At 42.5% G+C, this 14,182-nt stretch overlaps 1 protein-coding gene across 4 annotated transcripts in view; it reads right to left on the bottom strand.

The window, feature by feature from the left end:
* ipo11 (importin 11) overlaps nucleotides 1–14,182 on the bottom strand; it is an 837,351-nt gene that overhangs the window by 690,844 nt on the left and 132,325 nt on the right. For all 4 annotated transcript variants that reach the window (XM_068034109.1, XM_068034083.1, XM_068034101.1 and 1 more), the window contains exon 6: nucleotides 10,587–10,716. In XM_068034109.1, coding sequence (XP_067890210.1) covers nucleotides 10,587–10,716 — 130 coding nt within the window. The remainder of the gene's footprint in view (nucleotides 1–10,586; nucleotides 10,717–14,182) is intronic.

Here is a 14,182-nt window from a genome sequence, read left to right as displayed (position 1 = left end):
GAGCGACGTCGCAATTCATTCCATCTTCGCTGCCTCCGGAGAATCCTTGGCATCAGGTGGCAGGACCGTATCTCCAATACAGAAGTCCTCGAGGCGGCCAACATCCCCAGCTTATACACACTACTGAGTCAGCGGCGCTTGAGATGGCTTGGCCATGTGAGCCGCATGGAAGATGGCAGGATCCCCAAAGACACATTGTACAGCGAGCTCGCCACTGGTATCAGACCCACCGGCCGTCCATGTCTCCGCTTTAAAGACGTCTGCAAACGCGACATGAAGTCCTGTGACATTGATCACAAGTGTGGCGAGTTGAAGAGACTTAGCAGTTGGCAGGAAAGAAAGAAGCGCAAGGGGAGAGCCAACTGTGTAACAGCCCCGACAAACAATTTTTTGTTTGTGGAAGAGTCTGTCACTCTAATATTGGCCTTTCTCGCCACTCCAGGCGCTACTCCACAAACCACTGACCACCTCTAGGCGCTTACCTATTGTCTCTTGAGACAAGGAGGCCAAAGAAGAAGAAGAGACCCAGTACACCCAGTGAAAGCATGGTAAGTGCTGAAGCTACACCTAGCTCACGACTGCGAGCTGAGCTCAAAGTTCTTCCAGTTGATTCCAAAGTTCAATGGGGGTGGGGGTGGGGGTGGGGGTGGGGGGAAGCATTTTTGGTCACTTTTGAAAAGCTTGCAAAATAGCTGAAACAGACGTCCGAGAGCTGGACAAAGCAAGCTAACAGGAAAAGCCGATGAGGTTCATTCACTGTTGACAAATGAAAGTTCGTCAGATTATGAGATGACTAAAAGTGCTATCCTGAGGGTGGATGAGCTCGTACCGGAACCATAAAGAGTTCAGCAGCTTGCTTTTGACCAGTGGATAAGGGCACTTAAGGTACAGCCCATATATGAAAACCTCAGAGGATGATCCATCTCGAGGAATTTAAAAACTCACTTCCCCTTTCTATTAAAATCCACATAGAGGAACAAAAGGTTCAAAGAGGCAGTCAGGCCGTAGTTCTGGCTGATGAATTTACCCTTGTACACAAGTCCTTACCCCAAGGGAAACTCTTCCTTGGTCACCCCCACAACCACGAAAAGGTTAAAAGGTGGGAGGGTGATCGGAGCCAGAGCAGTCCTGGGCAAAAAAGGAAAGCTGGCCACACCCTTCCCAAGCCCAAAAAAAAGGACCGGAGAGCAGGAAAGAGACCCGAAAACCTGTGTGTTTCCACTGTAACAAGGCAGGGCACTTTTGAGCTGACTGCTGGAAAGTACAGGAAAACCAGTAGGAGTAATCATGGAACACCAGACCAGTGCAGAAGGGGCCCTGATGGCAAACACAGTAAAGCAGGCTGCAGCTTTAACCGCTGAGTGTGCTGGAAGATCTAACAAAATCCCTGAAACTTACCAGGAGAGTGCAGTGAATGCTCAAGTGTTAGTGACTGGTATCAGAGGGCAGTGTATGCCCATACGTTTATATCGGGTGCACTTGAAGTGTGACCTAGTTTCAGGACCAGTAACTGTGGGGATTGTCCCTAGTTTACCTGTGGATGAGTTCGACCTGCTCCTGGATAATGATCTGGCGGGGGCAAAGGTGGCAGCTTCCCCAGTAGTTTTAGGGAGACCAAGCAGTTACAGGAAAGGGTCCCTTGCATTTCCCCTGACTGTGTGGTGACTCGGCCCATGGCCAAACAAACTCCATCAGAGGAGGCTGAACTGGCACTACAGACAGATGCCTCCTATCTTCTGGTTATGAATAAAGTATATTTTGGAAATTAAAAAAAAAAATCTGAAACCTTCTTTGTGAAGTTAGAGGACCCAAAGACTGGGTTAAACAGATCTTCCCTAGTTGAGGCTCAAGCCAACCCAATATTCAATAAGTTAGCACAGATTGCTGAAACTGAAGCACAGGGAGTCCTTGAGGTCTCCTATTTAAATAATGAGGTGCTGACGAGGAAGTGGAGACCTCCTCATAGACCTGTGGACGAAGAGTGGACAGTGGTTCACCAATTAGCGGTGCTGCCAAGATACGTAAAGAAATATTAAGAATGGCCCATGAGCTTCCAATGACCGGACACGTCAGTGTCCGAAAAACCAAAGCCCACATAAGACAGCATTTTGACTGGCCAAAACGCCACAAAGACATGGTGGAGTTCTGTAAAACTTGCCACACATGCAAAGCCCCAACCTGCAAAAAAACCTACATTGCTAATTACCATACCGACTTTTGGGGAACCCCTCAGCAGAGTGCTGGCGAATTGTGTGGGACCCCTGCCGAAAAGAAAAGGGGACAGACAAGCACAGGTCTGTCAGATAGTTAGGAAATAAGGGACAAAAAAGGACAGTGAGGACAAGTTAGAGGAGGGCTGGGAGGAAACCCAACTGGAATCCCCTACTGTCCGGTTAGCCAATCCTGAACTGTTGGAACAATTAGACGCCACACCGTCCCAAGTAAATGCAGGCCAAAGAGGCACCCTACCAAGGCTGCTAACAGCATTTAGAAAAACCTGCAAAGACAAGGAAAGTTCCAAAAAAGGCAAATCAACAGTGAGGGTGATGCCGCACCTAGTCAAAGTGCGACAGGGGAGTGCAGTGAAAGCTGGACAGACACCTGCGAGCAGAAAGGTCCCAGAGGGCACAGAACAGATTAGCATAGAGACCCTACCCACAGTAAAGGAAAAAGGGAACAAAAAATGCCATGAAGTAAACAGCACTTTTGCGACTCACCAAAACACTAAAATGGAGGGCAGGGTGGATCTACCCACTGAAGAATCCAATGATCAGGGCCCAAACCCAAAGATAATCAACACCAAAAATTTCAATTCAGAATTCAGCAAGAACAAGGGCCCAGCAGAAATGAGACATGTCACAGAGGCTAAAAATCAATTTATTGCCCACTACCACTATAGGGAGAAAAATGATCAAGGTACTGGAATCTGAATGGTTAAAAACATGTGGTACAAAAACAGCAGTTGAGGGGTTAAAGATTGTACATATAGGAAAACTTGCCTTTAGCAAAAATGGAAATTTGCAAACCCCAAGTTTCACCAATAACCACATATTTAGTTTAGTTTTAGTTTTAGAGATGCAGCACTGAAACAGGCCCTTCGGCCCACCAAGTCTGTGCCGACCATCAACCACCCATTTATACTAATCCTACACTAATCCCATATTCCTACCACATCCCCACCTGTCCCTATATTTCCCTACCACCTACTTATACTAGGGGCAATTTATAATGGCCAATTTACCTACCAACCTGCAAGTCTTTTGGCTGTGGGAGGAAACCGGAGCACCCGGAGAAAACCCACGCAGACACAGGGAGAACTTGCATACTCCACACAGGCAGTACCCAGAATTGAACCCGGGTCGCTGGAGCTGTGAGGCTGCAGTGCTAACCACTGCGCCACTGTGCCGCCCGTGAGATGCACATCCCCAGGGTCATATAAATCGATACTAGAGAAACGTTAGCCCCATTTGACAACATAACCGTCTCAGATAGACTACAAATAATTTTGCAATCAAGATACCTGCAAGATGACAAGCCTGCAGACAGAAGATTGGAACTGGGTCACCCTGCTTCATAGGAGACTTGGCAATCTGATACTCAAGCTAAGAAGGGCTTTGGTTCACTGGGGGACAGTTGTTGATTAAATGATTTGGTCAGGAAAACATGATAGCCAAATGAGAAATATTAATTCAATCGGTTGGAAACTTACATTTGACTTTTAATGGAAAAAATCCTAAAGTTCACTTTTGAAAAACTGGCAGAAAAGATGGCCACCGCAATTTACATCTGAAATACCAGGAGATCAAACTGGAGGCAAAAAGTCAAACAAAAAGCCCAGCCAGAACAATGCTCTGGCTAAATGAGTAGATTATGCAGATCATCCTCGTTAGCGGGACATTCAAAGCTATCTGGAGGTATGCAGAAGTGATGTCCCTCCGGGGGTAAACACTGACAACGCTGCCCGAGAAAGATTTTTGGGTTTTAGACTTTGGACTTCATGAAAAACAAAAGGGATTGAGAGAACCATGTGACCATCTGTCCAACTCAGGGTAAGGTGATTTTATTTCCCTTGGACAAAGAGACTGGCAATAACTCCGTGTGTGCAGCAGAAGGCTGCGTGCTTCCCTTTCTCTCTCCAGAAAACACCAAGTTGAAAACCATCTGTGGCTGTGGACCCTCCAAGCCTACAGACAGAGACCAGGGAAGAGAGCCTCTCAGAAAACCCTGAGCAAAGCCGGCTAACCACAAAGTGCGCTTTGACCAAGACTTCAACAATACAAATCCAGCCGGAATACCAGCGAATCATCCAGACTCAGACTGTGTATTTAACTTTTATTTATTCTGGACTTTAATCCAACCACCAAATCTATTTTTCCCTCTGTAATCTATTTGAGCGTGTGTGATTCTTGCGTGAATTTGTGCGTGAATGCGTAGCGTATTTTTTATCATTTTAAATCAGAGATTGTTATGTATAATAAACTTACCTCTTGTTTAAACTCAAGAAAACATGTCCAATTGGTTCTTTCATGATCACAGTAAAAGTAAAAGGTAAAACACTCAGAGGTGGTAAGCACAACCACTGCTTAAAAAGGAATAAGCCCTGTTGCAGTTAAGTAAGAGGAAGGGCAAGTGGGGTGAATGTGACACCGCCCCCCCCACCCCTCCCTCCTCACTTGGCCGTAACAATTTAATTAGTGAAACTTGGGGAAGATAACTGGTCACTGGGATCTTACACATTTAGTTGTTAATAACTGTGTAAGTTCATGCCTTAACAGGTAAGATAGACCCGGCTGGACAAGCAATTTACAACAACGTATTTATATCTCACCTTTAATATAGTAAAATGTCCCAAGGAGCTTCACAGGAGCACCAACAAAATTTGACACCGAGACATATAATGATTAGGGCAGATGACCAAAAGTTTGGTCAAAGAGATAAGTTTTAAGAAGGATCTTTAAGGAGGAGAGTTGGAGCAGCGGAAAGGTTGAGGGAGGAAATTCCAGGGCTTAGGGCCTCAGCAGATGAAGGCACGGCTGCCAATGATGGAGCGATTAAAATCGGGGATGATCAAGAGGCCAGAACTGGAGGAATGCAGGTACCTCTAAGGATCATCAGGCTGGAGGAGGTTACACAGATAAGGAAGGACGAGGCCATGGAGGGATTTGAAAACAAGGATGAGAACAGGCATTGCTTAACCTGGAGTCAGTGTAGGTAAACAAATTAGGGGTGACAGGTGAATGGAACCTGGTTAGAGTTAGGATACAAGCAACTAAGTTTTGGATGACCTCATGTTTACGAAGGTCTGTGCTGGTACATGCGGTTCTCGCTGGTTACACTTCAGCAATACCCACTTAAAGTTGGAGACTCCTTCATGGTGTTGCCAAACTGCAACTAATCTCTCTGGAATTGCAGTGTACTCTATGGGATGAATGAATACATTAAGTGTTGGACAAACAGAGGCTCCACCTTTGTAGATTTCTCAATATCCTTCAGCATTGTGATGCTTCATGCATCAATACAACAAATTTCCTGAAACAATATGCCATGACTCATGAGATTAAAAAAAATACAACTTTCCAATACTCAAAGATAGAGACCAGATATATCTGTAATATTTGCCTAGCAAATAAAACTTGCTTAAAATTTAAGTTGCTTTGCTCTTCCTCACAAAAACCTCTCATTCCTAGTTCTTGCATTTTTGTTTTTTGCTCCATCTCCCAAAGGATATTTTCTATTCATTCAAGGACTTTTGTTTATTCTTCCATCCCAAAAAGAAATAAGTAATTGAGGGATTTCCCCCCCCGCCCTCACCACCACCACCCCATGGTAGATTTGTAATTCTTGCTGAAGCGGTCATTGGGCTTGCAGCACCCAGAGTGGCTCAAATCTCTGATAACTGGTACCTGAGCAGTGATAATTCACCAAAGCTTCTGCCTGGCTGACAAACCAACTATGGTCACAATGTCAGTGGGCAGTATCAAAGTACCTCGTAAATGGCTCCCTCTGCTCCAGTAGAAACACTGGTTCCTCCACCCCCTTAGCAAGACAGATGAAACTTATCCAATACCTTTATTCGGTTTTATTTAGTGGCTTTAGCTACATCTAGTTTATATTTTTTCCTTGCTACTTGCTTCTCAATTGTTACTGTAAATTTAGTTCTTGAAATACACTCTAGCTATTTTAATTCATAAGCGGTATGAAAACGACATCCCAAAAGATTCATTTCTCTGACACAGAACTTTTCTATGGCAAGTAGACACTGAGCACCCAGGCCAAGGTTCAACAAGCCTAATGTATACTGACTGCAAGACCTTTAAAGATTGAAAGATGTTGAACAGAGGGACAACGACTAAAGGGTAGATACTAGTTAACAGCTTTTTAATTAGACCGATCATGATAGTCGCTACCTTTACTACAATAACCTATTATAAAGAACATTGAATGTAGAAGAAATGCCCCAAGATTCTCCACAGGTGAAAGGAAGTGTGGAAGCTAAACTTCTGCAGGAGGGTTAGCAGAGGTGACCAAAAAGTTTGGCCAAATAAATGCTTTTAAAGGTAACAAGGGAGAAACTCAGAAGCAGCAGGAATTGTAATAAAATGGAACCAAAGATTGACAGGAAAAACTGTAATGGAGCAATGGGTGATCTTTAAGATGATGTTTCAGGTACAGACTAGGTACATCCCAACAAGGGCGAAACCAAAGCCAGGGCTCCTTGGATGATGAGGGAGATAGAGAATATGATGAAACAAAAAAAAAGGCGAACGATGCACATCAGGTGAACTCCAAGCAAGAACCAGGCCAAGTACAGTAAGGGGGAAGGAAAGAGGAAAATAAGACTAGTGAAGAGAAAATATGACAATTGAATGGCAGGTAACATAAAAGGGAACCCAAAGGTGATCTACTAGCATGTCAATAGTAAGAGGGTACTAAGAGATGGGGTGAGGCCTATTAGGGACAAAGAGGATTATATATACTTAGAGGCACAGACTAGAATACTTCGTGAATATTTTGAATCAATGTTGACTAAGGAAGAGGATGCTGACAAAAATATCAGTAGAAGCGGAGATAGCAGAGGTAATGAATGAGGTGAAAATTGATAGGCAGGATATACTGGAAAAGCTGGCTATGCTTACAGTGGATAAGTCACCTGATCCAATGGTTTGCATCCCAGATTGCTAAAGGAAATGGGAGTGGATATTGTGGAAGGACTTGCCATAATCTTCCCTAGATATGGGGGAGGTGCCAGAGGATTGGAGAGTGGCAAATGTGACACCCTTATTCAAGAAAGTATGTATGGACATTCCTAGCAACTACAGGCCAGTCAGTTTAACATCTGTGATGGGTAGAGTTTCAGAAACAATAATCAAGGAAAAAAAGTCAACAGGTAATTGGAGAGGTTTGAGTTAATTAGGGAGAGCCAGCACAGATTTGTAAAAGGCAGATCGTGCTTCACTAAGCTAATTTTAGGGGCGGCGCAGTGGTTAGCACCGCAGCCTCACAGCTCCAGCGACCCGGGTTCGATTCTGGGTACTGCCTGTACGGAGTTTGCAAGTTCTCCCTGTGACCGCGTGGGTTTCTGCCGGGTGCTCCGGTTTCCTCCCACAGCCAAAGACTTGCAGGTTGATCGGTAAATTGGCCATTGTAAATTGTCCCTAGCGTATGTAGGTGGTAGGAGAATGGTGGGGATGTGGTAGGGAATATGGCATTAATGTAGGATTAGTATAAATGGGTGGTTGTTGGTTGGCACAGACTCGGTGGGCCGAAGGGCCTGTTTCAGTGCTGTATTTCTCTCTAAGTAATTGTGTTTTGTTTGACTAACAGAAAAGATTGATGAAGGGAAAGCAATGGACATTGTCTATATGGATTTTTAAGAAAGCCTTTGACAAAGTACTACATAAAAGGCTGGTTAACAAAATTGAGACTTATGGAATAGGAGGGTCAGGGTCAGTGTCAGCTTGGACAAAATAACTGGCTTAAGGATAGAAAACAGCGAGTCGTGGTAAATGGTTGTTTTTCAGACTGGAGGATGGTAAACAGCAGTGTTCCCCAATGGTCAGTGCTAGGACCACTGCTTTTTTTTTTTAAGATATACAAAAATTAATTGGATATCGGAATACTGAGCAAAATTTCAAAATGTGCCTATGAAACCAAACTTGGACGATTGGCAAACAGGGATGATACAAAACGAACGCAACAGGACATAGAATAGGCAGAAGTGTGAGGTGATGCATTTTGGCAGAAGGGATGGGGAAAGGTCATTATAGAGATAATGGCATAGTTCTAAAGAGTGTGCAGGGACAGAGGGACCTAGGGGTGCATGTGCATCGCTTTGTAAAGTTGGCAGTCTATATTGAGAGAGTGGTCAGAAAAGTATATGGGATCTTGGGCTTCGTACATAGAGGTATTGAATACAAAAGCAGGGTAGTTATGCTGAACCTTTAGAAAACTCCGGTGAAGCCACAACATTTTTTTTTTAATGCTTACATGTGATATGGGCATCGCTGGCGAGGCCAGCATTTGTTGCCCATGTAGCTTGCTAGGCCATTTAAGAGGGCAGTTAAGAGTGAACTATATTGCTAGACAATGTAGGCCAGACCAGGTAAGGATGGCACATTTTTTTCCCCAAAAGGCCATTAGTGAACCAGATGAGTTTTTATGACAATTGATGACAGTTTCATGGCACCATTACTGAGATAGGCTTTCAATTCCAGATTTTTATGAATGAGTTGAATTTATTAATTAATTGAATTTAAATTCCACCAGCTACCATAGTGGGATCTGAACCCATATCCTCAGGGCATTAGCCCAGGCCTCAATTACTTGCTCAGTGACATTATCATACGCCACCACCTCCCAACTAGAGTATTGCGTCCAGTTCTGTAAACCACGCTTTAGGAAGGATGCAAGGGTGCTTAAGAGGGCACACAGAATTTACCAAAATGGTTCCAGGGATGGGAATTTTAGCTACAAAGTTAGGTTGGAGAAGCAGAGGGTTGTTCTCCTTGGAGCAAAGGAAATTGAGGGGAGATTTGATAAAGTTGTTCAAGATTTTGGCAGGTTTGGATAGAGTAGAGAAAAAAAAAGTTATTCCCATTAGCTAATGGTTCTCTTGAAGGGGCACAGATTTAAGGTATTAGACAAGATATGCGGGGGATGTGAGGAAGAACTTTTTACAGAGTGAGCAGAAATGATATGGAACTTGCTGCCTACAAGGTAGAAGCAGCGACGATGAATGATTTCAAAAAGGAAATTGGATGAGCACTTGCTATGGGGACAGAACCAGGGAATGGGACTGATTGGATTGCTCTGCAAAGACTTGATGGCCCAAATAGCCTCGTTCTGTGCCATTATGACTCTATGAAGTCAATGACAAAAGCTCAGAGCTTTCAACATGGCCAAAAACACTGGAAGAAATTCTCCATTCATCCAATGGCCAACAACTCAAGTCTGGCTGCGCAGATTTGGTCATGGGATTGGGGCAAGTACTGCAACGGTAGAGTTAGGTGCCACAATTAACATGGAAGTTGACTACATGTCTGTTGATGTCATCATATAAGGGCAGTATAAAGATGAGGAAGGTGAGCATACCAAAAATGGGTTCTTGGGAAACTCAGGTGACATTACAGGAGCTCAGAGGAAAAGTTTTGGCTTTCAATAGGCACTTCAATACTAGCATCAATCCTCCAGGACAATTGGGGGGGTGGGGGGGGGGGGGGGAGGTGTCATTCAAAAGCTGCACATGCTGAGCAGAATTTCCTACTTTTTAACTACAATCATCACCCATAAATCTGTACTGGAAACTAAGAATGGAGTGCAGCACCCTTTCAATACTGCACTCACGTGCCAATCTACATTATGTTTTCAAGTCTCAGAGGTGTGCATACTGCTATTGAACCAAATCAGACAACCTGAAGCTGAAACAAAAGCAAAATGTGAGAATGCTGGAGATCCGAAATAAAAACAGAAAATGCTGGAAATACTCATCAGACAGGGCAGCATCTGTGGAGACAGAAAGAAAGAGAGTTTTGGAACATTGACTCTGTTTCGCTCTCGACATATGCTGCCTGGTCTGATGAGTATTTTCAGCATTTTCCTTTCTTTTTGCTTGAAGCTGAAATCCTAATTCAAATTAATCTTTTACAACAATAAATGTTTCCTGCTTTCTTGCATAGCCAGTGTGGCAATAATTAATGCTAAATAAAATGTAAAGTTTCCATGTACATTCTTGGAAATTCATGACAGCTGACAGTTGGTTGGCTATATTAAATCTTTTTATAAATTCTGTACTGATATAGTTAATCAGACAAATATTCTTTGTGGTGAACTATTCTGGTAAATTCCTTTAAAAAAGAATTTTCACAAACCTTACACTGCATCTATCTTCACTATTGTGGAATCCTAAAACAGTTCATACATCTATTGATCAGTCTAAAGTTCATGATGATCAGCTTAGATACTCCAAAAGAAACTAGTCTCTCTATATAGCCTTAAAATGAAACAAATTGATTGAAATAAAACTGAAATTTTGTAGCAGCTATATATAGCCAAAAAGTTACCTGAAGGTTGTTTACAACAAAGAATACCTTTCAATGAAAGCAAAGTTCTTTCCAGAGAATTGATGGCAGCTGTCTCCCCTGTATAAATCTGCTGTAAAAAACTGTCAGTATGATGATTCCACAGGGAACAGGCAAAGCTGTAGATTCCTGATGCCAACTGTAATAAAAATAAAATGTTTTAGTTTATACTTTATACCCATAGTCAGAGGCTAATAGAATAACCTAAGGAAGATGATCGCTAAATTTTGTTGTACATAGATCATAATGTATTTGTTGCAGTTTACAATTGCTGAGGTGCATGCAAGAACTAATTTGACATTTAGCATGTATGCCCATACAGCTTCCCAGTTCACGTACCAAGAGTTGCTCTTCCAATTCTTCAATTTTCTTTATTTCTTTCCTGCTGCTTTTATTTTTATCCAGTCTCCTTTCACTAAAAAGCAAGATCCCTAATCTGAACAGTCACAGCCATGAAGCAGAATGTATCAAACATCAAAAATCACCATCAGACTGCTAGATTAACAGTATCAAACCAATAAATGTGCCTCAAACAGACTAAAGAAGAAGCAACAGATTTTGGTTAGGAGACAACCCTGGAGCAGAATCCTAATTGAGATGCCCCCCTCCTCACAATGTGGTTTGCTGTCCTGTTCCTTGACTTCTCAATCTGAATTCTCCAGACAATACACAAAACTGACAATCTAGTTATCAATTACTGAAACCTTACAAACAGCAAAGTTAAGTCTCTCATAAAGGGTACAAGTGTAAATCAGTATAAAGTAAATTTAGGTCACAAAGGAGTTCTTGATACAAAGGATAATAAATTGCTAGACAGGGTACTAGAGTGTAGAGATTTTCAAAACACAATTGGATACTGCAGTTGGAATACTGCAGAGATGGGGCTTTGGTCGACTGAAATGCCTTTCCGCTTTCTTTATTCTTCTTACATTCTTATTCCAGAAATTCTATAATACAACTCATTAGTAATTCATAGCTTTAGCCGCGAACCCACATCTTCCTCTACAATGTCTTTACGGACACTGGAGTATTTGCTTTAGCGAGCAGCAAATGAAGACTGGATAACTAACCAGTTTCAATAGTAATTCAAGCATCAACAGTCTACAAAACAATGATCGTTAATCTCGCAAACAGATTATCTTTTCCCACGTGTCAAACATGAAGAGAAAAGATAACAATGAGAAACATGGATTCAACGTGTGGGCAAAAAAATTACTATAAAACATGAATTCTTGTAAAATTTCAAACTTGTTCACAATGTCCTTCAGGGATGAGAACCTGCTACCCTTACCTGAATGCAACTCTACCCACATATGATTGACTCCTAATGCCCTCTGAAGTACCCTAGCAAGCTACTCAGTTACAAAAACAACTGCAATCCAGAAAACTAGAGATGAGTAATAAATGGAGCTGTGCCCACAGTACACAGATCCTCTGAAAACATTTAAAAGGCTCAGACCTTGCTAAACTTAATTCTCCATTCAGGGCATCTAGCTGTATTCTGAAAGGTTTTCATCTCAATTAGCTTTCTTGGTAGATTCCAAACATGTTTCACATTTTTAATAAAGAGGATTTTATGTTCTAACTTTATTTTTCATGATCCAGTTTATGATCTCTGGCTATTCGACACATATTTTGAGGCATTAATCTGGGTATAACACATACAAAATTTGATATTTCATTTAACTCAGTGATGCCTCTCCTACTTTCTAGACTTTAAAGCTTCTGCTTTCCTTACTTTTGGTCAGTGTTGGTGCTCTTTTCTGTAGCCTTTCAAATAGAACTAGATCTTTTGTGAAATGACAACCAAAATGGAACACAATATTGTATGCATGGTCTGATCAGCGATTTAGTATACATTTGATTAGCTTTATTGCCCTACAAAAATCACTGCGACATTTAATAACATGCCTACTGTAATTTATATTTCTTTCCAAATCTCCCTGTCAGAAGCAATTTTATTCAATGTATATGACCCACATTTTTTTCAACCCATATATATATTTTACATTTATCCATGTGAAATTTGCTTTTTTCAAAAAAAAAGTCTTCCATCCTTAATTTTCGAAACAGTGGTGGTGAGTCACTTATTGACCCGCTGCATCCATGTAGTGCAGATCTGCCCACAGTGCAACTGGGGAGGTTTTTGACCAAGCGACAATGAAGGAATGGCGATGTAGTTCCAAGTCAAGTTGGTGTGTGGCTTGGAGGAGAACGTGCAGGTGGTGGGTGTTTCCAAGCAACTGCTGCCCTTGTCCTTCTAGGTGGTAGAGATTGCGGGTTTAGGAGGTGCTGTTGAAGGAGCCTCGGCGGGTTGCTGCAGTCTATCTTCTATATGGTACACACTGCAGCCACTGTGTGCCAATGGCGGGTGAAAGTTTAAGTTGGTGGATGGGGTGTCAATGAAACAGCTGCTTTGTGCTGGATGGTGTCGAGCTTCTTGAGTGTTGTTGGAGCTACACTCATCCAGGCAAGTGAAGAGTATTCCATCACTCTTGATTTGTACCTTGTAGATGGTGGACATGCTTTGGGCATCAGCAAGTGAGTTACTCACTGGAGAATTCCCAATCTATGACCTGCTCTTACAGCCACAGTATTTATATGGCTGGTACAGTTCAGTTTTTGGTCAATGGTAGCCCCATGATGTTGATGCTCAGGGACTCAGCAATGGTAATGTCACTGAACGTTACGGGAGATGGTTAGATGCTCTCTTGTTGGAGATGGTCAGTGCCTGGCACTTGTGTGGCACCGATGTTACTTGCCACTTATCTGTCCAAGCCCGAAAGATGCCCCATTCTTTCTGCACTCAAGCATGGACTGCTTCAGTATCTGAGAAGTTGTGAGTGGTACTGAACACACTGCAATCAGGGAATATCTCTACCTCTGACTTTATGTTGGAAAGTCATTGCCTATAGGTCTACCCAATTGCATAATTACAAATCTTTTGTTGCATCGCATCTCTGTTATTGGTCATCCACAAATTTCAGTACCTTACATCTGATTTTAACATCACTGGCATTGGAAATAACAGGTCATCAAATACTGACCCTAACAGGATGCCACTCAATATCTCTCTCTTCCCACACCCTCCCAATCCTAAGATTGGCATTAAATAAGTTAGACTAGGGAAAACTTCTAATTAACTGATGGTATAAGGGCTAGGGAACACAGAATGAAGAGTCTGGGCAAGAGACGCAGGCAGAATGTGAGTAAGAACTTTTCTACGCAGCGAGTGGTAATAACTTGGAACTTGCTGCTCACAAGGGTGGTGGAAGCGGAGAGAGTCAATGATTTCAAATGAAAATTGCATGGGCACTTGGAGGAAATAAACTTGCAGGGGTAGGGGATTGAGTGGGGGGGGTGGGACTTTCTGGATTGCTCTGCAGAGAGCCAGCATGGACTCGAAGGGCCAAATGGCCATAAATGACTATTACAGCTCACAGGAATACTCTATTTTCCTTTGAACCAATTCCTTAATCAATGTCATGGTCAGTTCTAGATTACTGTGGCTTTTATTGTGAAGTATAAACTGAAGTCTTTCCATGTCAAACTTTATCAAATGCTTTCTGGAAGTCTAAACTATATCTTATGGAGTACCACGATCA

This window comes from Heterodontus francisci, chromosome 1, assembly GCF_036365525.1.
Source record: "Heterodontus francisci isolate sHetFra1 chromosome 1, sHetFra1.hap1, whole genome shotgun sequence".
Classification (NCBI taxonomy): Eukaryota; Metazoa; Chordata; class Chondrichthyes; order Heterodontiformes; family Heterodontidae; genus Heterodontus; species Heterodontus francisci.
This window is presented reverse-complemented; position numbering and strand designations above follow the sequence as displayed.